This window comes from Choloepus didactylus, chromosome 10, assembly GCF_015220235.1.
Source record: "Choloepus didactylus isolate mChoDid1 chromosome 10, mChoDid1.pri, whole genome shotgun sequence".
Classification (NCBI taxonomy): Eukaryota; Metazoa; Chordata; class Mammalia; order Pilosa; family Megalonychidae; genus Choloepus; species Choloepus didactylus.
In genome coordinates, this window is record NC_051316.1 from 93058998 (window position 1) to 93084410 (window position 25413).

The 25413-nt window shown below is 53.6% G+C and overlaps 2 protein-coding genes and 1 long non-coding RNA gene across 9 annotated transcripts in view; 1 reads left to right on the top strand and 2 right to left on the bottom strand.

The window, feature by feature from the left end:
• The window catches only part of CERCAM (cerebral endothelial cell adhesion molecule), a 48296-nt gene that overhangs the window by 4113 nt on the left and 18770 nt on the right, over positions 1-25413 (bottom strand). Inside the window, exons 1-9 of one of the 6 annotated variants that reach the window (XM_037797128.1) lie at positions 13220-13583; positions 6420-6512; positions 4097-4207; positions 3822-3939; positions 3134-3268; positions 2765-2969; positions 705-824; positions 291-367; positions 96-202 (exon numbers count right to left, since the gene is read on the bottom strand). In XM_037797128.1, the coding sequence (XP_037653056.1) occupies positions 96-202; positions 291-367; positions 705-824; positions 2765-2969; positions 3134-3268; positions 3822-3939; positions 4097-4170 (836 nt within the window). In that variant the 5' untranslated portion in view covers positions 4171-4207; positions 6420-6512; positions 13220-13583. Of the gene's footprint in view, positions 1-95; positions 203-290; positions 368-704; positions 825-2764; positions 2970-3133; positions 3269-3821; positions 3940-4096; positions 4208-5182; positions 5339-5598; positions 5932-6419; positions 6513-7049; positions 7363-10852; positions 11307-13219; positions 13584-25413 lie in introns of those variants that run through there. The other 5 variants (XM_037797127.1, XM_037797130.1, XM_037797124.1 and 2 more) reach the window with 5 other exon arrangements.
• Positions 5779-25413, bottom strand: part of URM1 (ubiquitin related modifier 1) — a 38409-nt gene continuing 18774 nt past the window's right edge. The window contains exons 5-6 of one of the 2 annotated variants that reach the window (XM_037797131.1): positions 6420-6512; positions 5779-6080 (exon numbers count right to left, since the gene is read on the bottom strand). In XM_037797131.1, coding sequence (XP_037653059.1) covers positions 5805-6080; positions 6420-6512 — 369 coding nt within the window. In that variant the 3' untranslated portion in view covers positions 5779-5804. Of the gene's footprint in view, positions 6081-6419; positions 6513-22836; positions 25205-25413 lie in introns of those variants that run through there. The other variant, XM_037797132.1, reaches the window with a different exon arrangement.
• Positions 21319-22836, top strand: LOC119504698. The gene is made up of 2 exons (XR_005210615.1): positions 21319-21672; positions 22382-22836. It is a non-coding gene; the product is annotated as an uncharacterized LOC119504698 (long non-coding RNA).

A 25413-nucleotide genomic window follows, 5' to 3' on the forward strand; every position in this document is an offset into this window, starting at 1 on the left:
TCATCCAACCCATCTTCTCCCACTTCCAGGGAGCTTAGAGAAGGACCACATTGCACCCCACAACTGCCCAGGACCCCCTCCCCAGGAAGCCTCACCGGCCATCCACAGCGTCCACCACCTGCCCTGAGATCTCCATCTCCCAGAGGGAGCTGAGCATGCGTTTACGGCGGTCAGGCCGGCGGGCCAGGCTGATGACAAAGACCTGGAAGAACAGGGAGTAGATCCAGGGGGAGGGGGAAGGAGAGCCCACCCACCCCCTGACCACAGTCCCACAGGTTGTGGGTACTTACTTCATCAAAGCCCATCTTGCTGGGCCTCTTCAGGGGCCGGGACACGTGAGCTGAGGCCTGCATGGGGGTCCCGTCCACTGCAGGGGGAAGCACCCCCCATTCATGAGTCCATACTGGCTCTTGTCAGCAGTGACCCTGGAGTCTCAGCCCCCAGCCTGATTCCTGCCCTCTTGGCAAAACACCCACAGGAAGGGTTCTCTGAGGTCTCAGAATCCATTTGCCCCCATTGTAGGGATGGGGAGACTAAGACCCAGGGTGGGAGGAAGGACTTGCTCAGAGTCATGGGATGAGTGAGGGGGCAAGGTGGGCCCCCAAGCCCAGTGCCCTTTTATGCTTGGGTTCTAGCAGAAGGGATACTATAAGGAGGCAAGGAGCGATGGCAGCAAGGAGGCAGCACCAGCTCCCAGTCCTCACCAAGTGCTTCCAAGATGAGGTGGACGAAGTTGACCCTCTCATCTTCCAGCCCCTGATGGGATTTCACAGCCACATTCATGTACCCGTAACAGTGCTTGTTGCACACGTGGACTGAGACCCCTGCAGAGAGAGGCCGAGTGCATGTCAGAGTGGGGGGTACCCTCCCCCACACACAATTAGAACCCAGCTGAGAAGTCCTAGGCAGCTTTGCCAGTGACCCAGTGTGTGAGTCCTCTGGGACTCAGTTTCCCCATCTGTGTGATTGGAGGAAGACAGGACTTGGATCAAATGCTATCTAAGAGGTCTTTCTGCTGAGATGGTTTATTCATGCAACAGACATGTCCAGTGCTTTTGTAGTGGGTGCTTGGTGCTGGGGCTACTGTGGTGAGCAAGAGAGACAGAGTCCCTGACCTCGGGGGATCAGGGTGAGGAAGGCCACAGCCACATGATATCACTAAGCCCTGCTGCTCCGCATACCCAGAATCTCTCCCATGTCAGCCCATCCCTGCTGCCCTGCCCTGATCCAAGCACCATCACCTTTTGCCCAGATCCCCACGCTAACCCCATAGCCTCTTGTGCTCCCTTCCATGTTGTTCTCCAGCTGGCAGAGGGATCTTTTTTTTTCTTCAACATTTATCAACTTTATTATAATTATTTATCTTTTTCCTTTATAGACCATGAACTCCTTAGGGGCAACACCTTAAAGTCGACCCTGAGCCCAGCCCTGAGCAATGTGCCCAGCTCATAGCGGGGACTCAATACCTGGGTTTATTGGTGTAGCATGAATGACGGAGACTTCACTGCTCAAGAGATTTCTTCAAATTACTGACCAATAAACAGCAGCTGTAACTACAAGTAACAGTGGCAATGAAATAATGAGGGACTACTTTTGCTTCTTTTCATTTTCTCCATTTATTTGTTCTACCATCCCTTATTCACTATTTGCACTTGACAAGGTTTCTTTTTCTTCTTGCATGTCTGCACACTGCGGACTTGCCAGCATGAGATACTGTATCTCATGTACAAAACAACCTATTACCCCATCACCCTCTCTGGCCACTGCTGCCACAATGCTTGCCCAGGATTAAATTGTGACTTCTAATGCACCATAACCTCCAACAACCTTCTTTTCCACCCACCAGCTAGTCCTCAAGTCCTCCACCAACCCTCAATCCACAACATGAATTACCTTCTCTGTGGCCTTCTCAAGAACCTCACTCCAACATTAGTTCTTCTCTTTTATAACTTCAACTCTTCCTCAGGATGGATTTATTTCATCTACACCGAAACACTTTCTAGTAACTTTTATCTTAAAAATAACTACCAATGCTGGAGTGATCTCTTCAATATGCCACTCTGATCACATGACTCTCGGATGGCTGCTGGATGTTCTCAGGCTAAAGACCAATTCTTGATGCTTGCTTGTCAGGTTCAGGTCTGTGGAGGTTGGCCCTGCCTATATTGCCAGTGTTGGCCTGCCCAGTGCTTCCCTCACTTTCTGGCCACATTGCCTTCTTATGCTCCCTGCTGCCAGTGGGACTTTGCACCTTCTGGTCCCTCTGCCTGTAATGCTCTTTCTTGCCCTATTTGCCTTGTTGACACCTGCCTATACTTTAGATCTCAGCCCAAAGGGTCACTTCTTCCAGGAAGCCTTCTCTGACCAGGTTAATTCTAGTCTAAGCTCCCAGAGCACCTACAACTGAGATGCCTTCCTTCCTGTCACAGTTGATTGAACACTGATTGGTGTGATTCTTTGATTGATGTCTGTCTCACATTGGACTGGAATTTCCAGGAAGGCAGGGACTTGACTCACCACTGTCTTTCCAGTGCCTAATACATGGTAAGTGCTCTGTAAATATTTGCCTAATGAAGGAATAAATGAAAGTAAACCATAATGGGAACAGCCAGAGGAGGGGCATCTAACCCACTGGGAGGAGTGGGCTCAAGAAAGGACAAATAGGAGTCAACAGGATAGAGTACAGAGTGGGGAAGGGCATGCTAAGCTGAGGAACAGCATGTGCCAAAGGCTTCAAGGAATGCTCAAGAAGGCTGAGCCTCACCAGCTGCCTGACAGGCGTAGGCAAAGACGATGATGTCATCAAAGGGCCAGGTGTAGTTGGGGTGAGGTGGGTAGAAGGCGAGCTGGGCTGTCCTCTCAGCCCGCAGAGATACCAGGAAGGTGGAGTGGACCATGGGTACATGGAAGCAGCCCCGGCGCTGGCGGTTCTTGGTGGGGAAGTACTCAGATGTGCGGCGGTAGTAGCCCTGCGGAAGGAAGGATGCTCTGGGATATGAGGGCCCCTTCCTCCATCCACAGCACAGCACACCCCCTGCCTTGGCCCATAGAACCTGAGACCTTCAGGCTCTCTGCTCTCCATGTCCCTCCTCCCAAGACCATAAACCTCCCAAGGCCTCATCCCTGGCCTCACCTGCGGGGTGATTCCACACCAGAAGTTGGAGTAGTAGGTCTGGGAATCCAGCATTGGGGCCACCACGGGCAGGCCCTGCTCCACCAGAAGCCGCAGTGTCTGGTTGTTAGTCAGAATGTTGTCTGTGTCTGCAAACTGGGGGGGTTGGGTGGAGGGAAAGGAGTGTTACAGCCCTCCAAGACAGGCAGGCTGACCACAGACAGCTTCTATCTAGGCTGCAGTCCCCCAAAGAGTTCACTGAATGGGATCCTTCCAGGTGCCGGAGACCCAGTGTGGCTCCCAGGACCAAAGGAAGTTCTTTAGAGAGGTCTAACCAACAAACCTGGCATTGGTCCAGGGATTGTATCTAAATTGTTGATCTAAGAACATTATTTGAGATCTGGCTTAGGGAGTAGATCCAAATACCTACTCTGAGCTCTAGTCCAGAGATCCAGGCTCAGTTTATACTATGGGCTCTGGTCCAAGAATCTAGGCTCAATATATACTGTGGGATCTATCTCAGGGATCCAGGCTTAGTACCCAGTCTGAGGTCAAGCCTAGGTGATCCAAGCTAAGTATCTGTTCTGGGCTCTAGCCCAGGATGCCAGATGAAGGATCCAACCTACAGGAGTGGTTCAGTCATGTCTAGATTTCCATCAGAGACAACCACCACCTGTGAGAAGCTCGATCCTAGGCCAGGCTTCCTTACCAGGATATAGTCAGCCCCCCAGACTCTGGCAAAGGTCAAGGCTTCCTGCTTCAACTCCATCAGAAACTGGTGCCGTTCTTTGGTCCAGTGCTTGGGACCTTCTTCGTCTGGATAGGGCCTGAGGAGGATAAAAAGGTATGTTCCCATGGAGTGGGTGCCTCTCCCTCTCTGCAGGGCAGTAGGCAGAGCCCTGGGCTAGAGGCTGTGGCCCTTTTCCTCTCTGGGCTGCAGCTGTTTCCCCAGCTTTCCCAGAAGCTCTGCCCTCAGATCTCCACCTGGGCTCCCCCTCAGGCCTCCAAACCACAGCTGCGTAGTCATCACCCACAGCTGCCAGCCACTCCTGCAGCATCTCTGTGGTGTTGTCCACATTGTGGTCCGTGGCACACCTGGGAACACAAAGGAAGAAGAAGGGGCACAGTCACAGAGGGACTTAACCCTTGGCCCTAAGAGCACCAACATCTGCAAGGCTGGCCTCTCCTGGGAGCAGTGGAAGGTGGCATGAGGGTACAAGTGCTACAGCAAATGGCTGGAGGTAGGACAGCCAGGGCCCAATTACAGTTCTGTGACCTCAGGCAAATCCCATCCCTTCCCTAGGCTTCAGTTTCTCTCTCTGTAGTGATAAATGTTCCTGCCTGTATCCTGGGCTGAGATACAGAAGGCAGATGCATTTTGAAGAATGAAAGGCACCTCAACTTTCCCTGGTTACCTTCCTTCCTTGCTATGTGACCACAGCTCAGCCTATGCCTCTCTCTGAGTCAGGATAGAACTGCTGCTTCCCTCCACTGGCAAGTTGTAATAAAGGGCAAACCACACTCTCAGCATCCTGAAGAAGTGTTGATGGGCCCAAGCTCACTGCCACCAATCATAGCCTCTCCTCTCCTGGGGAAAGGGCTGCCACCATGGAGGCAGGGGTGCAGGGTGACTTAGCCAAGAGCCCTAGGTTTTATGTGATACTGCCCCTTTAAACCAATTCCCCAGAAGTGAAGGCTAACTACGTGTCAAACTTTACAGGGGTGGGAACTAACTAACTCCCAAACTGTGGTAATTGTGGGCGGCCTCCTCATGCCACGGCTCCACCCCCCAGTCCAATTTTGGTGTGTTGGGAGAGGGGTAGTTTGTCATTTCTTTCAGTTTATCCCCACCCTCAGCCTGGGACTCCTCCCTGTTCTGGCTTCCAGAGCCTGGGGGCGGGGGTGGGTTGTAGATACTGTCTCCAGTGCCCTATGGACATGCCTTGGAGGGCAGACTCCAGGGAGGGGGAGCCCCCAGCAGCAGCGCTGCTCCTGGCTGACAGGATGCAGACCCTCTACCCAGCAGGAGGGACGGCCCCCTGCAGAGCCCAGGGCTGATAGTGCCCCAACCTGCTTCTTAAGAAGCCCCAGTCCTGCAGATCCCTGCCACGACGGCCCCCCAGGGGACTCCAGCAGTTCTGGTCTGCTCCAATCCAAGTCAAGCCAACCACAGGTTGAGTTTGGGCTTCTGGAGCTGGTGCAAGAGGGCCTGGGCCCAACTTACACCTAAAGGAGAACCCAAGAGCAGGAGAGGGCTGGAATAAGGGGTGGGTATCCCCAGGGTGGACCCATGACCTCAGAGGTCTGTCCTTGCTAGGGTAAGGGGTCCTATCTGGGGCTTGGGCTGTGGAGGGCCGGTCGCCAGGGGAGGGTCCTGTCTGTCGGCGGTGTCTGGGGAGAGAGAGGATGGGGACCGTCCTGGGCGGGGCCGTCTGGGAGGCTAGGGGTAGATGTCCAGTGAATGCCAATGCCCGGGTCTCTCTCACCAGAGGGCCAACCTGGCCCTGGGGTAGTCCAGCTGCTCCAGCGCGCCCAGGTAGTGAGGCAGTGAGTGCTCGGCATTGCGGGCCAGGATGGCAAGTACTACGGCAGGCAGCGGTGGCTCCCCGACGCCGGCAACCTCGAGCCCCCGCCCCAGCAGGAGCAACAGCTGGAGCAGCGGGGCGGCGAGAGCAGCACGCATGGCGGGCGCTTAGGCGGCGGCGGCGGCGGCGGCGGCGGCGGCCCCCGGGGCTCCCCGCCAGGCGGAGGGGAGTGGACGGTGCGTCCCGGCCGGGGCGGGGCCTGGGGCGCGGGCGGGACCGAGGGGGGCAGGAGGGGAGCATATGCCCCAAAGGGCGGTCTTCCATTTCCCCAACCCGATGGATGCATGTAATCTCGAGTTTTCCTGGGCCCTAGGCACCTGAGGACCAGGGTCCGCAAAACCGCCCCAGACGCGATCCAGGAGCAGACCCCTCCCCGCGGGACCCTGCGGGGGAAAAAGGGAGGGGGACTGGGTTGACTGTATCAGAGTCACCCGAGCGTCTGAAAACACTTGACTCCTCGAATCCCTGAACGTTCGACCCCAAAATCCGGCCTCACTGAGCGTCCGACCCCCTGAGTCCGGATTTCCTGACCATCCGACCCTCAGACCTTAGCAGCAGACCTGGCATGGCGGATCCCACCCAGTCGCGGCCTCTCCGCCGCCCAGGGGAGCCCTCTAGCGGGCCCAGACGGGAACTTCGCCGACCAACGAGGCGACGCGTGGACCAGAGAGGAAGACAGCCCGGGGGGCGGCGGGGGGGGCAGGGAAGGGGTTCCCCTTGACCTGGGCGCCCCATCCCGCGGCGGTCCAAGCCAGGCTTTCCCCGCACGTCATTGTCTTCGCCTCGGTCGCCAGCACCTCCGCTCCTCTGTGGTCCTGTAAGAGAGCAAAGCCTACTCTTAGACTGAGTGTAGGAGGGACACCACAGAGCCTTTCACAGCGATCCAACCAAGGGATACAGCCTCCCTGGAGCAGAAATGGGAAGGGGTCTCCAGCCTCTCTTGGACAGAGGTAGAAAAGGGAAGGCCCCTAGAGCCACCAGAGTGGGTTCTAGCCCAGAATCTGCTACTCATTTTAACTGGTCACTTTTGCCCAGCCTCACGACCCTCATCGGTAAAATCCGACGATACTACCTCCATGGTAGGGTGTGCAAGGATTCCTTGGGAGAAAGAAATCACTTGAAGTGTCTCTCTGCATGAACCTGACACACAGGAAGAGCTCCTAGGTTTGGGAGACAGAACTTGAGAATGAGAGGAAGGGGAAAGGGAGGAGACATCTCCCTGTCACACACACCTTCCCACCCTACCTGGAAGGTCTACTTTCCTACAGGCAGGGTCAAGGAAGGGAGCTAGGCCTGGGCACAGTATTTCCACTGGAAGGGGAGAGGGAGTGCCCAGCAGGTAATGGATTTACCTAGTGATGGGGCAGCACAGTGGGGCATTGAACCTAAGAGTCCTGACTGCCAGTTGGGCTCCAAAGTCTTCACCAGGCCCTAGGCCAAAGCTTCCAGGTGGAGCCATTTCCTGGCCAATGGCCCTGCAATGAGAAGTGTCCCAGCCCCATGGAAGCATCCTGGAAAAATTCAAGAGTTCCCTCTCTTGTGCATGGGTTGCCTCTCTGGGCTGGATGGCAAAGACACTTCCAACTCCAGAACCAGGATTTCCTTTCTAAAGTAAAGCAGTGTCCCCCACCTAAACCACTCCAGAGTCAACCCAGAGTTCTCTGTGTCTTTGAGTTTCTGCCCATCTTGTCAGTCACATGGGCTTCCAGATTTTTCCCTGGCCTCAAAGTCCTCCTTCTTCCAATGCATCAGCTCCTCCCATCTTCATCTCTCTCCCCCCATGCAGCCCATCCAGTGGTTGAGTATTACTGACTCCCTTGACCCGGGGTTCTCCCATCACCCCTGGAAAAACCCAATCTTATAACCGTTTTGCTTTGGGGCAGGTTGGGGTTACTGCAAACTCATAATTTCCACCCTCAGTTGGATTCTCACCAAGCCCAACAGTTCTGATTCCCTGTTCCCTGTCCCCTGTCCTTAATGGCATTTCAAATGCTCCCAGTCTTATGAAGCCCCACTCCACTTCCTCCTCACCCTTTAGCAGCAAGGATCTCCCTGCTGCTTCTTGGAAAACATAGAAGCCATCACCTGGGAACTATCATTTCCAGCTTCCAAACCTTCCACCCTCTGCCCCCAAACCAGCCTCTACTCTTACTGTGACAATGGAAGAGATACCACCTCCTCCTCATGATGAAACCATCCCTGGACTTCAAATGCCATTCTCTTACCCCTCCTGTATAGTCAACCTCCCTCTCTTCTGGATCCTTCCTTCTGCCTTCCAAAGGACTTAAATCTCCCCCAACTTAGAAATAAGAAAATACCAAGCCACCTCCCCCAAACCCAGCTGCACCCCTTTCTCCTTCCTTCCATCAAAGGAAAACCTCTCGAAGGAAGAGATCTGTGCTTCACTGCGTCTCACTTCCTCACCTCCATTCACTGCTGACACACACCAAGGCTGTTCCAGCCAAACTGTTCCTGCCAAGACCAGCAGCCACCCTGCCACAACCCCAATGGACATTTCTTATTCCTCATCCAAAAGGGTTCGGACTCTCTGCAGCAGCTGACTGTGTGAGCCACTCCCTCTTTCTGGAAACCTGACCTATAGCTCAACTGTCCACCTGGACCCCAAGGCTACCTGTCAAAGACAGAACTCTCATCTTTTCCCCAAACCTGATCCTCTTCCAGTGCCCCCCGCCCTAGGAAATGGCACCTCTGACACCCAGTCTCATAAGCTGGGGACCTGGGTGTCACTGATAAGTCCCTCTTTCTTACCCCACATATCTACTCCATCACTGCATCCTGGTGAGGCTTCCTCCTCCAGGTCTCCTGCACACAGCCACCTCTTTCCTTCCATGCTGCCACTTGCCTGGCTTAGGGTATCAGCATCACTCACCTCCTAGGCTTTCTCCCTGGAAATCAGGCTGCATAAAAATGCCTGACTTAAACCCCTCTGGGGGCTGCCAACTTTTCTCAGAATAGAGCTCAAACCCCTCACAGGGTGGGGAGGCCCTGCATGGCCTGCCTGAGCTTCTCCAACTCCTCCAACTCCTCTATTCCCTGCCTCCCCTCAAACTTCTGCTGCAGCCAAACTGGACTATTCACTGCCAGAATACTCCATGCTTGTTCTTCATGCTTTAGAACCCTCCCACTTTTTTTTTTTTTTTTTTTTTTCTGGTCCCTCTGCCTGGACTGTCTTTCACCTCTGGCCAACTCCTCTAGGCCTTTCAGTCTCAGCTCAAACTTCCTCTGGAAAGCCTTCCCTCATATCATGTCTTAGGGACATACCCCTACATAGTATCCTATATGATCTCATTCGTTCAACAATATTTATCAAGCACTTACTATGTACGGAAGGGCACAGGGTCTCTGCTCCAAGTTAATAAGAATAGAGAGTAGCTGGGAATGGGAAGTGACATTCAGATAGAAGGGTCAGGGAAGAACTTTGGGAGCATAAGTAGGAACCAGCCGCAGGAAGATCTGGGGGCAGCGTGTTCCAGATGGAGGGGACAGGTGGGGTAAAGCTCCTGAGGTGGCAACAAGCAAGGAGGTCAGTGTTGCTGGAGCAAAGTGAGCAAGGGGAGTGTGGTAAGAGGTGAGGTCCAATGGGTGGGCAGGGACAGATCACACAGGGACTTGAACCCATGGCAGAATTTTGGATTTTTCATTTAAGCACAATAGGAAGACATTGGAGGGAGTAAGCAGAGGAGTGATGTGATCTGTTTTAAAAAGATTGCTCTGACTACAGTGCAGAGAGCAGAACGTGGGTGCAAGGCTGGAGCCAGACGCTTGAGTACAAGGAGAGATGATGTGGGCAGAGTTGAGAGATACAGTGGAAGTGGAGCCAACAGGCCTTGTGAGATTGCATGTGGGAGATGGAGAGAGGAATCAAGGACGGCTTCTATGTTTTGCAATTGGGTTGGATGGTGGCCCTATTTACTGATTGAGGAGCAGGTGGGATGTCAAAATCAGGTCCTGTTTTGAGTAATTATATTATTTTGAGTTGCCTCTTAGACCTCAAGTTGGAGAGATTACATGCTTTCCCTGCCCGGTTGCCTCCCCGTCTCCCCAGCTAGACTGTGAGTTCTGAGGCAGGGACCTTCTGCCTCATTCACCATTGTATGTACAGCCCCCTGGAGGAGAGCCAGCCAGATACAAGGTGAGCTCTCAATATAAATATGAGTGGATCATTGACTGAAATGGGTCGATCAACCCCCTGCACTCCTACTTACACTCATTTTTTTTTCTTTGTCAAAAAGCAAACAAAACATATGCTGCAAAAGTAATATTAGGTCAAATCCACAGAAATTCTAAAGCAGTAATTCTCAAAGCATGGTCCCTGGTCCAGAAGCATTAGCTTCATCTGGAAATTGTTAGGAATACAAATTTTTGGACCACTCCCTAGACCTACTGAATCAGAAACTTGGGGAATGGAGGCCGAACAAAAAAATTAGTATTTTTGATGCAGACTAAAGTTTGAAACTGGTCTTCTATGGGACCTAAGGCCTCATTCTCCAGGTCATGTAAAAGAAATGACTGTTAGAGCCCACTGGCTAAGTAGGATGGGGACTAGACAAACACCTAGTTGGGCTCCGGATTTCTTCCACAGCATCCTCACTCCCATCCCTCGGGTACTGTAGTTCTTGGCAAAGCCAGGTGGTGGCACCCGCGCCTCAGGCTTCTCTTTGGCTTCGGGAAAGGCAGACCCTGGAAGCACTGACCCCCTCCTTAGAGCCTTCTTCCTTCTGGGAGCCTCAGCTCCAAAGCATGCCCTCTGGCAAAGGCTCTACAGCATGGCCTTCTCCAGGGAGAGGGGCGCTGAGGCTGTGCACACCCCACCCCTATTCCTGGAGGTTAGGAAGGTGGGTTAGACTAGGAGCCCCTTTGGTCAGAGAGAAATTAGGGATGTCTGGGCCTGTAGGAGTTAGGAGCCCAGGCAGGTGGCTTGGGTCCAGTGGGCTCTGGTCACAACCCCATTAACCCTCTGATTACCCTGCTCAACCTCATGCGAGGACCCAGGTGCTGCTGTCCCGCCAATGTATGGGGCAGCAGGGAGGTGCCCAGGGCCTAGACAGAGCACTGGGGTTGGGTCTTCACAGCCTGGCAGCCCAGCAGGAATGGGGGTTCTAAGGTGGGGAGGATGCCTGAATGGAGTTCTTACCAGCTGCCAGCTTCACTTCTCTTGAGTTGGGGGCTCTCTGGGCCCCTGTTCTGCTTTGTGGGCAAGGGAGCCCAGGATCCTTTCCAGAGGATGGGCCCACGCCCTGCTCCTGGTTCTGGGTGCAGCTCAGCAGATGGGAGTCCAGGAGCCCAGCCCGGTTTCAAGCCCAGTTCAAAGAGGACCCAGGACTGAGTGGAGGTTTGCCTGCTATCTGCTCCCTGTCTCATCTTTCCTACTCAAGGGTCAACTAAGACCCCAAATCCTAGCTGGAGGCATCCTTGCCCATTCCGCTTAGATTTAGCATCAACCTGGCTCCTACTCTAGGAATTTGCACACACACACACACACACACACACACACCCATCTCTGGGGGTCCCACCCAACACCTATATACACTTCTAAGGACTACCCTCATCCTCTTGATCATTCCCTCCTCTCCCAGAACCCCAGATAAAGCTGTCCTGCTCTGAGGCTCTGCCTCTGTCTTTAGGAGGCTGGGACCAGGCCAGCTGTTTTTCCTGGGCAGCCAGCTGTTTTGCCCATCAGGAAGTAGCCCTGGCTCCTCTGCTAAAAATCACTGCTGTGGCTGCAGGCTGCAGCGTGGCAGCCTTGCTGGGCCAGGGCCTCAGAACTGTTAACTCCTCTGGGCCCAGGCAGCCCCTTTCCCCCACCCCCCATCCCCCACCCTGATCCCTTTGCCCCCCTCACCCCCCACAAGAATACCAGGAGTAAGGAGATTTCTATAGACCCCAGGACATTGCTACCCCCACCCCCCTCAACAACTACTAACCCATCCCCCTTGTCCTCGGCTGACCCCAGGTGAGAGGCGGGTGGGGGGGTTCGAAGAGTAGATGTTAAAAATAACTTATCATTAATGGCTGTGTGCCAAGCATTGTGCTAAGTGCTTTAAAGGTATTATCTAACTTAATTTTCACAATTCTGTGAAGTAGGGAATATTTTCCTTTTACAGATGAATAATTGAGGCACGGCATGCCTAGGTCACTTGTCCAAGCGTACGTAGAATTGGGGATTGAAGCCAGCTCTGCCTGCACCTCTGGCCAGCCCAAGTGGCTCTGGAATCGCTACTGGTGATGCTGTTTACATTTCCTCATACTCCTTGCCCCAGGCTTTTCCCCTGGCCTAGGCCTCATATCCTCATCTGTGAAATGGGAAAATTGATGAATGAATTAACAAGACTACTAGCTCTTGTGTACTAAGCCCTACGGCCATGCCAGGCTCTGCACTCAACACCTTCCAGGTATTTATTATCAGGTTATTAGGACTCTGATGGTGGTGGGGTCAGCCTGGGCCAGAATCCCTTCTCTGCTGGGTCCCTGGCTGCCTGGCTTTGGGCAACCTTTCAGCCATTGTCTGTCTCCAAAGCTAGACAATGGAGATGAGAACAATACCTATGTCTTTCATTTGTTGTGAAATCCATGAGATAATGCGGGTACAGTATTACCCTACTACCATAGGCACAGGAAGTGGAGGAAAACCTTACCTCTTACAATTATGACTATTGATAACAATCTGGAAGGATGTGAGTGGCCCACCCACCACTGTGCTCCCCACGCCTGGCACAGGGCCGGCATATAGAAGGGCTCTGTCATCACTTGTGAATGAATGGACCCTAGTTTGGTCCCCAGATGGGGAATGCAAGTTGGAAGAAATGGTACAACTTGCCCAAGATCACCAGGGTAAACATGGGATTCAGACCCCCATTTGTGCAGCTACCAAGTCTCCTGCTCTCAATTCCTGCATCCCTGTAGCCTTTTCACCTGAGGCTAGGACCCTGGTTTGGTGGGGTTAGGGGGGTCAGGGATGAGGACAAGTACAATCCCAGGGCTGAGATCCCAGAAGGTGACTTGGCTGCTGCTGGGTGGGATCTCAGGGTCTGGGAACGACCCCTCAGGATGCAGTGACCCGTGCTCTCCCCCTTTGTCCCCTCCCCCCTGCCTACCATGGGTCAGTTCCCTGGTCCCAGCCTAGACATCTGGAACTAGGGCAGACAAAGGACTGCGGGAAGGGACAATAACCTTCTGTCCATTTTCAGATGCTGGGCTGGGCCTGGCCAGGGCTGGGGGCCGGAGCCCGGGCGAGGCGGTGCCAGGCCCCCCGCGGGCAGCTGACAATGTTGGCAGTGATGGAGAGGAGCCATTTCAAAGCGTTTTGTTCCCGCCGGCTGACCCCCTCCCCCCCTACATCTCGCCCCAGCCCAGGGTGAGGCCTCAGCCCCACCCCCAGCCACCCAGGCCTGGGGCGCTTGGGGACCGGCCACATTCTTGACCTCGGGAGGAAAAGTTTAGACTCTTTGCGCCCTGGGCAACAATAACAGTGTCACAGAACTGATTTAAGAGCAGCACTTACCATCACAAAGCAGCAGACAAAGGGCCGAGCTGAGAACGCTGCCCGGGCCTCTGGGCCTACTCCTCCAACTGCTGCTCACTTTTCTCCTGCGGCTCTGCCCTGGGAGGACTGGGTGCCAGGGCCCTGGCCCCTGGGCAAGCTGGGATAGGCCATGAGGTGGGAAAGTGATAAAGAAGAGATGGGAGATTCAACTGGGACTCACAGGGCCTGAGAGCTACTTCTTGCTCTACCATCAATTGAGCAAATCCTTCCCCACTCTGGGCCTCAGTTTCCCTATCATAATAAGGAGTCTAAACTACAAGGCTCAAAGTAGGAGGCTCTGATCTTGTGGGCAGAAGGGTTTCAATAATAGTCATGATGATGATGATAGGCTATGATTAGTACTGACTACTTTGTTCTGGGCACTTCATGAGTGCCAGGCATTGTGCAAAGTCCTTTCTGGGACTTGCCCCATTGCTCATTTAATCCTTATCAACCTCACAAAGCAGGCATATAATTAACCCCACTTTACAGTAAGAAACTGAGGCTCAGAAATGTTTGAGTCACTGTCCGTGAGTCAAGGCTGAAGGCGAAGCTCGTTCACCCTATTAATCCCAGTAGGAAGGAGTGAGGTGCACTGAGGCAGTTGGACACCCACTGGTGACTTCTGGGTGGGAGGGCCCTCCCTCCCAGCCAGAAGGCTATGAATAAATACATGTCTGATTATCCACAGGGGGAAATTCAATCCTTGGAGCAGGTGCCTTTACAAACTAAAATGATTCTTGTTTGTGAGCAGAGATTGGCCTGGGCAGACACCCAGATGCAGGGGAATGGCCACACAAGACCTTTGGGGGAGTCCTCCTTATGAACTGGAGGCAGTAGAGAACATTTAAGGGCTGTGGCTCTGGAGCCAGACAATGGTTTAAATCCCATTTAGCATGTCCATAGGCAAATTACTTAACTCTCTGTGCCTCAGTTTTCTGATCTGTAAAACCGTACCTACCTCAGAGGATTCTGGTGAGCATTCAGTGAGGTACATATAAAGCCTTAGACTTACATGCCCTAGTGCCCGACTCGGTGAGGGCTGCCTTTTCCTGTTTATTTGGCGAGGAGGTCTTCCCAGACAAGGTCCCATGTACCAGGACACTTCAAGGGATATTGGGGTATGCAGTCAGCTGTTGAGCTTGCTTTCTGAGAAATGGTCAGGCTTTGAATACTGCATGAGGGACTATGATTAGATACCAAGAGCAAAGGGGCCTCTGTTCTCTGGGATCAGTAACGCAAAGGCTGACTGTGACTTCTCAGGGATTGTAAGAAGAGAGTTGCAGTTCTCTGATGCCCAGGCAGGGGTTGCTCCTGCAACCAGGCTCGGTCCTGGACATGGTGCCTGGAGAGCAGATGAAAATGGCTGAGTCTGCTCTCCCTCCGCAAGCCCCTTAAGTCTAGAGAGACTAAACTGTGGATGTAGAGAAGGAAGGCGAGAGACGGCCAAGAGCAACTTCCATAGCACGAACAGTACTGCCCTCAGTGTTGTAAGGGTGCCCTGTGGGTCAGAGTCTCAGCTCTACCACCAACTAGTTGTTTCATCCAGATGAGTTGCTACACCTCTCTGAGCTCATTTCAAAAGCCTAGAATCTGAAGTGTTAAGAGGAAACCATCAGATGAACCTCTGTGATTCTACATGTCTAATAAAAAGTTGGCTTGGAGTCCAGGAGTCTTACACCTCAGACTCCAACCCCTCCTGCTTCCCTGTGTCCCCAGACTTCACCTCCAGCGTCTCTAACCATTCCTTCCATTCTCCTCACCAAATCACGAGTGACACATGAGCCACAGAAGGTGAGGCAGTCAAAACAGAAAATGTGGTGGAATCTTGAGGACTCAAGGAGCATGAGGGGGTTCCTGTGAAGCCCCACCAAGGACAACCTCCCCCTCCCTCACTGCTTGGCTGTGGGTCCAGAGGAGCACTCACCCAGGCAGAGAATTCTGGTTCCCCATCAGGCCCAGGAGGTGAATGGTATTGCTGGGGCATCTCTGGCACAAGGTGATTTCCCTGCCCAGTTCGTGCTGCTAAGGGCTGGTCAGGCAGGCACTCAGGTGCCAGACCGCCCTTCCCTGGCACAGATTTTCCTGGCATCTGCTGAGCAGGAAGAGTACTAGCTAGGGGTTGGGCAGACAGGCAAAGAGAGATTTGGGCAAAGGTGTCTGCTAAAAGGCTTGTCCCCAATCCTTAATCCCACTGCCCTCCAGAGACTGTGGGGCAGTGGTCCAGGAAGGCACGGGACCCCCAGGAGTGGGGAAAGGGCAGATCAGGGAGGCTGGGAGGAGCCCAGACTCTTACCCCATCCTCCCCCACTCCTACTGAGCAGGCTAGCCTGGCCCAGGCTGAGGTGTTTGCTTTTCCTGTCTCTACACTGACTCCACTCAGGGCTGATGATCCCCACCCCCAGCTGGGGGCCAGCGAGCCAGGGCACCAGGGAGAGAGTACCACCCCCACCCTTCCCTCCTCCACACCCCTTCCTGCCATCTTCTTTGCAGGACTGCAGCCACATCAGCCATGAGGATTTCTAGTTTCATGGGGGGAGGGAGGGGAGGGGAGGGGGGAGGAGATGCAGAAGTAGGGGGAGTTGGGCAGAGGACGATCCACCCCAGAGGAGAAGGGAGAAACAGAGAAACAAAGTGGAGAAGAGGGTGGTGGGAAAAGAGGGAAATTGGGCAGGGAGTGCTCCCAATGGAGATGTCAGGCAGAGAGGGGGCCAGAAAGGGCAGAGTGGCAGAGGGGGAATCATGATGCCAAGGACTGGTACAGGAGGCAGGAAGGGCCTTGACAGATGTTGATCTCTGCCCGCCCTGACTGGCTCTGTGCCAGTCAGGGTGGGCAGGGCCTGAGGTGGACATTAAGGCTAGAGCTCCTGACCTCTGCCCAGAAACCAGCCTCCTCCTCATCACTGGGACAGAGGCCCAGGCGGGACTGAGACCTGATCTGGAGCTGGGTAGAAAGAGGAGGGTGAAAAGTTTCCTGAAGTCAGAAGGCCATGGGGGAGGGGGGCATCTCAGGGGGTCCTGCTCTTTGCTCTCTCTGACTGTCATGTTGGTACATAAAGCGGGTAGAAAGGTCAGATGTGGCCTTTCAGGCCCGTGGGAAAAAACTCTACCCATTTCCCTAATCCATATTTATTGGTGTGAGACACTGGGGTGGGAGGAAGCCCCCAGCTCCCATCCGCCACCCCGGCCAGGCCAGGTTACCACTAAGAACAGACTCCATGTCACCCAAATCCTACTCTTTTGTCTCCAGATTGGCTCCAGAGTCCTCCCCCTTCCCTCCTCCCCTTCCCTCCCCCCCATCCCCCTTTGGAGTTGCCAAGCAACCATGGAAGGGTAGCTGAGATATTTTCTTTATTACAAGCAAAAGCAAGACAGCATCATGGCCCCAGGAGGGGAACAGGGTGGGGGCTGGGGGAGAGGGCATCTTGTGTTCTGGGGGGACTGTGCTACCTTAGCTGTGCTCTGGGCATGGGCAGTGGGGAGACAGGCTCTAGAGCCAGAGAGAAGGTGCAAGACGGAAAAGAGTGGTGATGTTGAAGGGGGAGGAGTGTAGTGTATAGACATTAGATAATAGTAAAAGAGGAGGGGGTGCCAAGAGACAGGACATGGGTCCAAGCCTCTCACCTGTCACCCACCAGCTGTGTGGGCTGGACCAAGTCATTTCCCTTCTCTGGGCCTAAGAGTTTTCTCCTTCATAAAATTGGGAAAATAATACACATTGTTTCATTTAGCCCTCACATTAACCCCATGAAACATTGATTTTTCTCATTTTACTGGTTAGGAAACTGAGGCCCAGAGATGTGAAGTCACGTGCCTAGCAGGTAAGTGGCAGAGGTGGGATTCCTAAACTCCATCTCTTTTTTATAATAACAGCTTTACTGAGATATAATTCACATTCCATACAATTTGCTCATTTAAAACTGCAATACAGTGGTTTTTAGTATATTCACAGACTGTGCAACCATCTCCACAATTTTAGAACATTTTCATCACCCCAAAAAGAAACCCTGTACCCATTAACAGTCACTCTATTTTCCTCCAAACCTCACCCTTTTACGAGCCTTAGGCAACCACTAATCTGCTTTCTCTATACATACATTTTCCGTTTCTGGGTATTTTATATATGTCTGAGCCCCAACTCTTAATCCCCAGTGGTTCTGACCTCATCGTGTACTGGAATAAAACAGTGAGAAGGGACAGATGGAGTCGTTAAGAACAGGCTTTGGGTCTGGCTCTGTCACTCAGTAGCTCTGTACCTGAGGGAAGTCAATTCCTCTCTCTCGGCCTCAGATTCCTGGTCTGTAAAACCAGGAGAGTTATAGTACTTCTCTACAAGGCAGTGGTGATGCATAAGAAGTGTGTAGCCCAGTGCTCAGTGCTCAATAGATGGTAGTTATTAAACAGATTACAAAGATCTGTTCATCAGCCTAATTATTCCTTTACCCAGGCATTTAATTTTTACTTAGCACCTTCTAGGTGCTGGGGATATAGCAATGAACAGGACAGGGTCCCTGCCCTGATAAGGCTTACATGCTAGTAGGGAGTGTGGGGGGAAAGTGGAGATGGCTGCTTTGGATTGGAAGGCTTCTCTGTCCTGCCAGCACTCATTTCATGTAAAATGAAACCTTTTGTAAACTGAAACAAGCTATGCAGAGCTCCAGGATTGGAAATACCCAGCACAGAGGTGGGGGCCTGACCGACCTTTTGCCATAGCTGCTCCCCACTGGCACCTGTCTGCCATGCTCTGGCTCCCGGCTCTGCATTCAAAGCAAGAATTGAGGCCACAGCATGATGGAAGTCCCCTTCTAATGAAGCCCCAATCCCAATAATTCCTCCAGTTCCACACCTTAAACCCTCAGCCAATTGACTGCAGCCATTCATGTGCCCACCACCAATTCCTTTATTCATTTCATCTTCATTCAATCATTCCAAAGTCTGTTTTTTCATCCACCTATCTGCTTGTCCATCCATCCATTTAATCATAACTTCAATAAATCATTCACTCAATGATTTTACTGACCACGTTCTTTGTGCTGGGCACTGTGTTTGGTCAAATCCTTATTAAAATGTCAGTCATGGTGGGCAGGAAGGGCATGCTACTGACAATCAATCTTACTGGCAGTGTGGAAGACTTTGCCCTCTTCTTCCTGAAGTTAATTTTAATAAGGGAGAAGGGAGAGAGGAGGCCAGGGACAGTTGAGGGCATGCCTAAGCCTGAGCATGCACATGTATGCGTGTGTGCAGGTGTGCAAAGGAGAGGGTGGTGGAAGATAATGATAGTATCTTACTCCAAGCAAACAGTGTGTTTGGTTCCTCACAACACTACCACCATCTCTAGGGAGGCAGAACAGGCATATTGGCCCCATTTCACAGAGGTGGTAACTAAGGTTCCATCTAATGCAATTCATTTGCCCTGGAAGTTCAAGGCAATGCTGCCTCATCCAGGAAATTTTCCCATATCCTCCCTGTTGAAATGAACCCCTTGGTCTTCTATATTCCAGAGTACTTTGCTCATACTTCAGTTGAAGTGTTTTCTTGTGGCTCTGCTCCTTTCAATATTGTTGGATGGGTATTTGGGAGTCTGTTCACTGGTCCACTGGTCAGATACTTCTGGAGCAGTGACATCAGGCTGTTCATTCTTCTCCTTCCCACCCCACTCCAGCCCTCCAGCACATTCTATAATACCTTGCACACATCAGATGTTCACTAAATGCTATTTGTCACTAAGTGACCCACTGGAGGTCATTCCAGACTGATTAAGCACACAGCTCTGCCACCATCTAAGCCAAACCACCATTTCCTCTCACCTGCAAACCCAGCAACAGCCTAATGGTCCTCCCTGCTTCAGTTTGCCTTTCCCCCTTCCCCAGCCACTCTCCATACTTCAGTCCCAGAGAAAACCTTTTAAAAACGTAAATCTGCACTTGTCAGACCTTCAGGATCCCCAAATATCCTCCCAATATCCTCCAGGGCCCAGCAGGGTCAACCCCAGCTTTATCTTGCACCTTCCTTCTTCCACATGGAATTTCTTCCTTCCTCAAAACTTAACAAGTTCTATTTTGCTTGCTGGCTTTGGAGCAGTGACCCCCACTTTACCCACCCACCTGCCACCTTCAACTACCTCGCTGTGCCTCTGGACAGCTCTCCTCCTCCCCATGTGATCCGCCTCTGTTGCACAGTCATTTCTTTTGGGAACATCTGTTTGCTGCTGAGTCTTGACCAGCACACAGTAGGCATTCTATAAGTATCTGTTTAAAGACTTGCAGTAGAATTCTCCTTGGCTCCTCAGTTTCCCTGAGGGTGATGGTGAGAGGAAATGACCCTCCTCTGCCCAGAACTGAAGGGTTTTAAGTAGCTCTGAGATACTCCGGTGGTGGAGAAGCCCTCCTCCTAGAATGCAGCTGCCCAGTCCCCTGATCTGGGAGTTCTCCACTCCTGCAGAAACCACTCTCTCCTGCTTTGTCACAGCTGTGTTCATACCTGGCTGGGTGGTGCTGGGACTGGAATTTTAAGGACACAGATTGTCTCCTGGGCCTTGTGTTCTGAGCATGCGTTCAGGTCAGTCTCATGAGTCTGCTAGGAAACCATAGTGTGCAGTGAGTTCAACAGCCCTGGCTTCTAATTCTGGTTCCATCACCTGCCACATGTGGGCTAGGGACTTAACCTCCCCCAATCTGTTTCTTCATATGTAAAATGGGTCTGATAGTACCTTCTTTCCAGGGTTGTTGTGAGGAGTTAACAAGCTACTATCTTTGAAGCACTTAGTGCTTGGCACATATGGCACTTATTGTTGTCGTTATTATTAAATGGAGCATCTCCAGAAGCTGAGATCTGATTAGAAGGGCTCCCTCCCTGACTTCAAGTATTATTCCCCAGAAGCCACATCTTCTCAACTTTTGTAAGAAACTCCAAGAGGTTATATGGTTCATTTTTAAGTCAGCATGCATGTAACCACCAATGGATATTTAATTATTGGTTGGTTGGGGAGTGGGGCAGGGAGACAGGACACTAGGCCCCAGAGGCACGAAGATCAGGATACACTTCTTACCCTGGTGAGGAAAATCAGACAAACCAATAATCACAATTTATTGGGGGCACATGGCAAGAAGGTTGCCCAGTGACTGTGTGCTAAGGTAAGGAGAGGAGGGTATTTCAGGCCAGAGGCAACGGGGTGTTCCAGGGCAGAAGCAGGAGTACGTCAGGTGCAGGATGTATGGGAAGAATGGCCACACACTCTGCCAGAGTGTGATATTCTCCGGGAAAGATAGGCTGAGCTCTGGGAGAGAGAAACTGGGTATGTACTCATTCAGTACACTGAGCCAGACTTGGTGGGGGTGGGGAGAGGTGTATGCTGCGGTGTGTATAGGCACAGTAGATCTGTGACAGAGCCCCTGTCCTCCCAGACGGGTGTGCTGTCCAGTGGAAGAGAATGCCACGACAAGCATTAATAGATTCCACACCCCTCTCACATCCACCTGCTCCCCATCCCCACCCCCCATTGCTGGAGCTGAGGTCTCCAGGAACCTTGTCCTTCAAGTGGGGAGGGGGAGGTTTCCTGATCCCTAGTGGGGGTGTGGTCTCTGGAGATGGCATCTTCAGCCTAGAGGTTGGGACTGCAACCCCCTCCTCCCTTATCCTTCAGCAAAGCCTTTTAAGGGGGTGACCCTCTGACCTCCAGACTGTCCCCCCTCACCCTCCCGCTAGAAGCCCCTGGGGCAGGAGCTAAAGGAAGGCGGGTTCCAGAGGTCTCAGGTTTAGATGGAGATGGGAGGAAAGGGTTGGGCCTTCAAAGACTCTGGGGTCTCCTGGGCACTCTCGGGGAGTTCAGCCAAGGCCAGGGGCCTCAGTCAGGTCCACCGAAGTGCAGGGCTGAGATGCGGGCTCCTGGCCTGGGAGGAGGGAGGAGGTGATGGGCAAATGGGTCAGGCCAAGGGAGCAGGAGGGGCAGCAGGAGTGAAGGGCGCAGGGTGGGGGTGGGAGGGCGAGGGGTCCGGCCGGTGCAAGGTGGGGGGGCGGCCCTTGGGGAGGGGCACGCTATGTCTTTAAGAGCTGCCTGAGCGCAGGTTGCAGCTGCCTGGCCAGCCCGAGAGACAGCGGAGATTCATTACCCGCCGACACAATGACCATTGATGGCCCCGTGGCGTTATTCAAATCCAGTACCAATTGCAGCCGAGCCCCTTTCTCCGCGCCAGGCCCGTATTGTTGGAGCGGCCCACTAAAAGCCCGCCCCGGCCCTGAGCCACCAGAGGCACCCGCTCGGGTTCAGCCCTGCGCCTCGCAACCCGCCCGGCTCCCAACCCGGCTCCCCGGGCGCTGCAGGTGACCCAGCGGCGCATTCCAGCGCTCCCCGCCGCCCGGGCCACCGCCGTCACCGCTACCGCCGGCGCCCCAGCCGCGACTCAGCCACGGGGAAGCGGAGAGCGCCCGAGCCGGTGCGTGCGCGGGGCTTGGCGGGGGCGGGGAACCCACGAGTCTAGTAGCCCGGACCCCGGGCTCGGAAACGCGACCCGGCCTCAGTCCCCTGCTTTCCGGATTCCCTGCTAGCCTGGGAAGCCCAGGCTGGGGGCGGGTAGAGGGGAGTCGGGGTTCCCCGGGCCTGAAAGAGGAGTTTCCCCCTCGACTTGGGGCGGCGCAGAGACCCAACGCGGGCTACTCTAGGGACCTCGGGCTGCGACGATGGTAAACATGCCAGGGGCGATGGGGATCCCCACGCGGGTCAGGATCCGCGTGCTTGCTTGTCCACCTTACCGCGGGATGGGCCGCGACCGCTGAACGTCTGCGAGGTAGTCGGGCTCGCAGCTCCAGAGATCTGGTCCGGCTCTTTTAAGAAGCAAAACAGAATTCCGCAGGAAACCGTGGCCCTGAACTCGGGGGCTTCGCCCACTGATTGTCCAAACGCAATTCTTGTACGAGTCTGCGGCCAACCGAGAATTGTGGCTGGACCATCTGTGGCTGAGCTCCGGGTGCAACCGGGGCGGGGGCCACTGGGACGGAGCTCAGCGCCGGAGAGACCCCTTGGGGCGGCGGCTGGCTGGCCCCAGCGCGAGGATCGCGGCCCCGGCCGGACGCGCAGAGGGACGTCTGTGCCTGCCACCAGCGCCGCCATCCTTATCCTCGTCCTCGTTCTCCTCCTTCCCTGAGGGTGATCGTCCCGGCGGCCAGCGGGGTTCTCCAGTCGATTCCAGTCGATCTGGCGGGGTTCCTCCTTTCCAATTTCGGCTGGGAACGAAGCTGGCACACAGCGGCAAGGTCCGAAAGTGGTCGGGGGAGTCCGCCCTCGCCCCCAGCCGCAGGAAGTCGGGAGCGAAAGGAGATGTCGGTGGACTGAGCCCACTAACTCGTTTCGATTTGGTTATAACCTATTCCCCCAATACTCCCAAAACAAAACAAAAAATTTCTAAACCAACCCCCGAATCCCAAACAAACCGACCCCTCGCGCCAGTCCCTCCCGACGGACTGATGGGCTGTGCCTCAAGCCGCAGACCGTGACTGAGAAGCGCTGGGAATGATGCGCTCCAGCCAGGCAATCACCTCGGCTTTGGAAATAGAAATTGGACAAACGAATCCTTTTCATTAAAGAAAAATCTTCGGACATATTGGGGTTTATTTATTCGTTTATTTCCTCAAAATTGGGGGCCAACTTGACAGGAGTTGCCCAGGGGGCATTTGGGAGTTGCTGGGGCTGAGTATGGGTCACCTGTCCGTACCCCTCTCTGCCAAAATGAAGTGAACTGACCCTTGCCAATTGCAGTGCAGAGATGGCACAATCCCTGCTGCACGGAGAAGCCGGTTTTCCCAGAGCCTTCTCTTGCCCTACTCCTCAATTTTAATTGGGGTGCAGTGGGGGAAGGGATATCCTGTATCCCATCCCCCCAATCCTTGCATGCAGGAGAGGAAACGCATCCTAGCAACTGGTTTTCAGAACCAGGAATCACGGGTGGGATGATGGATCACACTGGCAGGTCAGGAGGACTGGAAGCAGGGAGGGACTTTCAGCTTACAAGAATCGGGACAAGCTGACCCTCTAAAGTAAGGCCATAAAGGGCCATTTCAAATCCCCTACTCTGTCCCCTAACACGAAGACCTTGGCTTCAAGCATCTAGTTAGGGCTGGTTGTACAGCCTCTCCAGACAGCACCTGGACCTGGACCCTAACACTAGGCAAATTCATACCCAAACCAGCTCCTACCCATAACCCCAACATGGCCGCCCCTACCCACACACACATCCCCAAAGGGCCTCCAGTGACAGTAGTGCTGGAGAGAAGCTCACTAGCCAAGGGGTCATCTGTCTTAAGAATGATGTGCACCCCCTCCCCAGCACTGCTGGGACAAATAATTTGGCATCTCATCTTCACATAGTGAGAGAAATTCCACCTTAAATTATTGATATTTAGTGAAAAGCAATGTTTTGAGCAGGATGATGGTAATGCCCTATTTTTTCTGACATCTTCCAGCAAACAAAGCTCTTTTCTCCAGGTCATGGGAAGGAAACTGGGGGCTCAGCAGTCTTATCTATGCCACCCCCATTCTGGGTTCTGGGGCTACTGGCTGCAGCTGGTGGGACAAAGCCTGGCCTCAGACAGATGGGTGGAGAAGCGTCCTGGGACTCAGACTGGTCAGCACAGACTGGCTCTGCCACCCCTTTTTCCAGATCGCCCCATCAGAATATCCCTCCTGGAGAGTCTGGGTTTCAAGCCATGCCCCCTCTCTGGATGAAGGGCAGCTCTGAGTCCTAGGCTGAGGACTGAGAGGTTGGGGCGATGTGGGGTTGCCACCCGTGTTTCTAAGATGAAGCTCCAAGAAAGGCTAGTAAACAACTTAGTCTTTTATTTGCCCAAGGCCAGCTGTTGCAGGCACTGAGGCCCCAAGACTTCCAGAAGGGATGGAGGGAGGGGGACAAATCACTCTGCTACCAGGTGCTGCCTAACCTCATCCTCCTTCCTACAAGGAAGTGGGAAGAGATATATTTGTGCCATTGAATACCTCCTGCTTTCAGATGAACTGATTTATAACTATAAATATCCATATTGTTGTAAAAGAGGAAACTGAGGCATATTGAAATCCCACCCACCCACCCCCACCCTCTATTTGCCAGTCCAAGGTTTAGACTCGCCCCCCTCCCACCGCCCCAGCAGCATGAACGGCAGACAGCCTTTTGCTGGGGGAGGGTTGCAGGAGCCCATCTGGTGGCCTGGGGGGGAAAGGGGGGAGGCTGGCCAGGGTCAAGGGCTGGGGGTGGGGGTAGCAGGAGGAGAAGGGTAGAGAGAAGGGTGGTTGGAAGAGCAGCTGCCGGGTGGGGAGGGGGTCAGCAGTGAATAGGGGACCCCAGCTGGGGTTCCATAATGACATCAGTGGGGGATAGGCAGACCCCTCTGCTGTCCATATGGGGAAACTGAGGCAGAGACTCCTTCAATCTTTGAGAAGGAGGGACCTCCCAACGGCTATTTAGGTTCACTCATCTTTCCCATGAAGACATTGTGGCCCAGAGAGCTGGAGCACCTTGTCAGCAGTAACTCAACATTTAGATTGAGACACAAAGAACCGAAAGCAGCAGGACCTGTTCTTAGTCCCTAAAGCAGCTGAGTAACCTGGCCACAGAACCCTCCTCCGCTCTTGACAAACCAAAGGGACACACTCCACTCCCCCCACCTCAGCTGCTGGGAGAGGAAGTGCTGGGCTCAGGTGCCTGCCTGCCTGCTTTCCTCTGCTCATGTGCCTGAGAAAGGCTCATTTTTAGCACCTGGCCTCTTTTCCCTGCCCAGAGGGAGCTGAGGGGATAGAGAAGGGAAGAAAGCAACCAAGGGGGACAGGGAGATCTGGAAGCAGGGCCCAAGGGGATGTCTGATTGTTCTGTTCTCGCCACCCCAAGGGTGTGCAGGCACAGAGAGGGGCCCTCAGCCGCCATGCAGTGTGGATATGAAGAGGATGCTGTCCTGGTCCTGAAGCTGGTAGTCCAGCTCACCCTGGTCCAGAAGAGAGGAGGGGGAGATTGTTAGGGCACTTTCCCAGTTTCTTCCCAGGTGTCAGGAGGGGAAGGGGAGGGAGCCTGATTGCTCTGGGGGAGAAAGATAGACTCGCATACCCTAGAATAACATACCCTAAACATCAACCTGCAAATCTCTGCGATGAGGAACTCACCACTTCCTCCCAGCTACCCATTCCTTCCTTACTC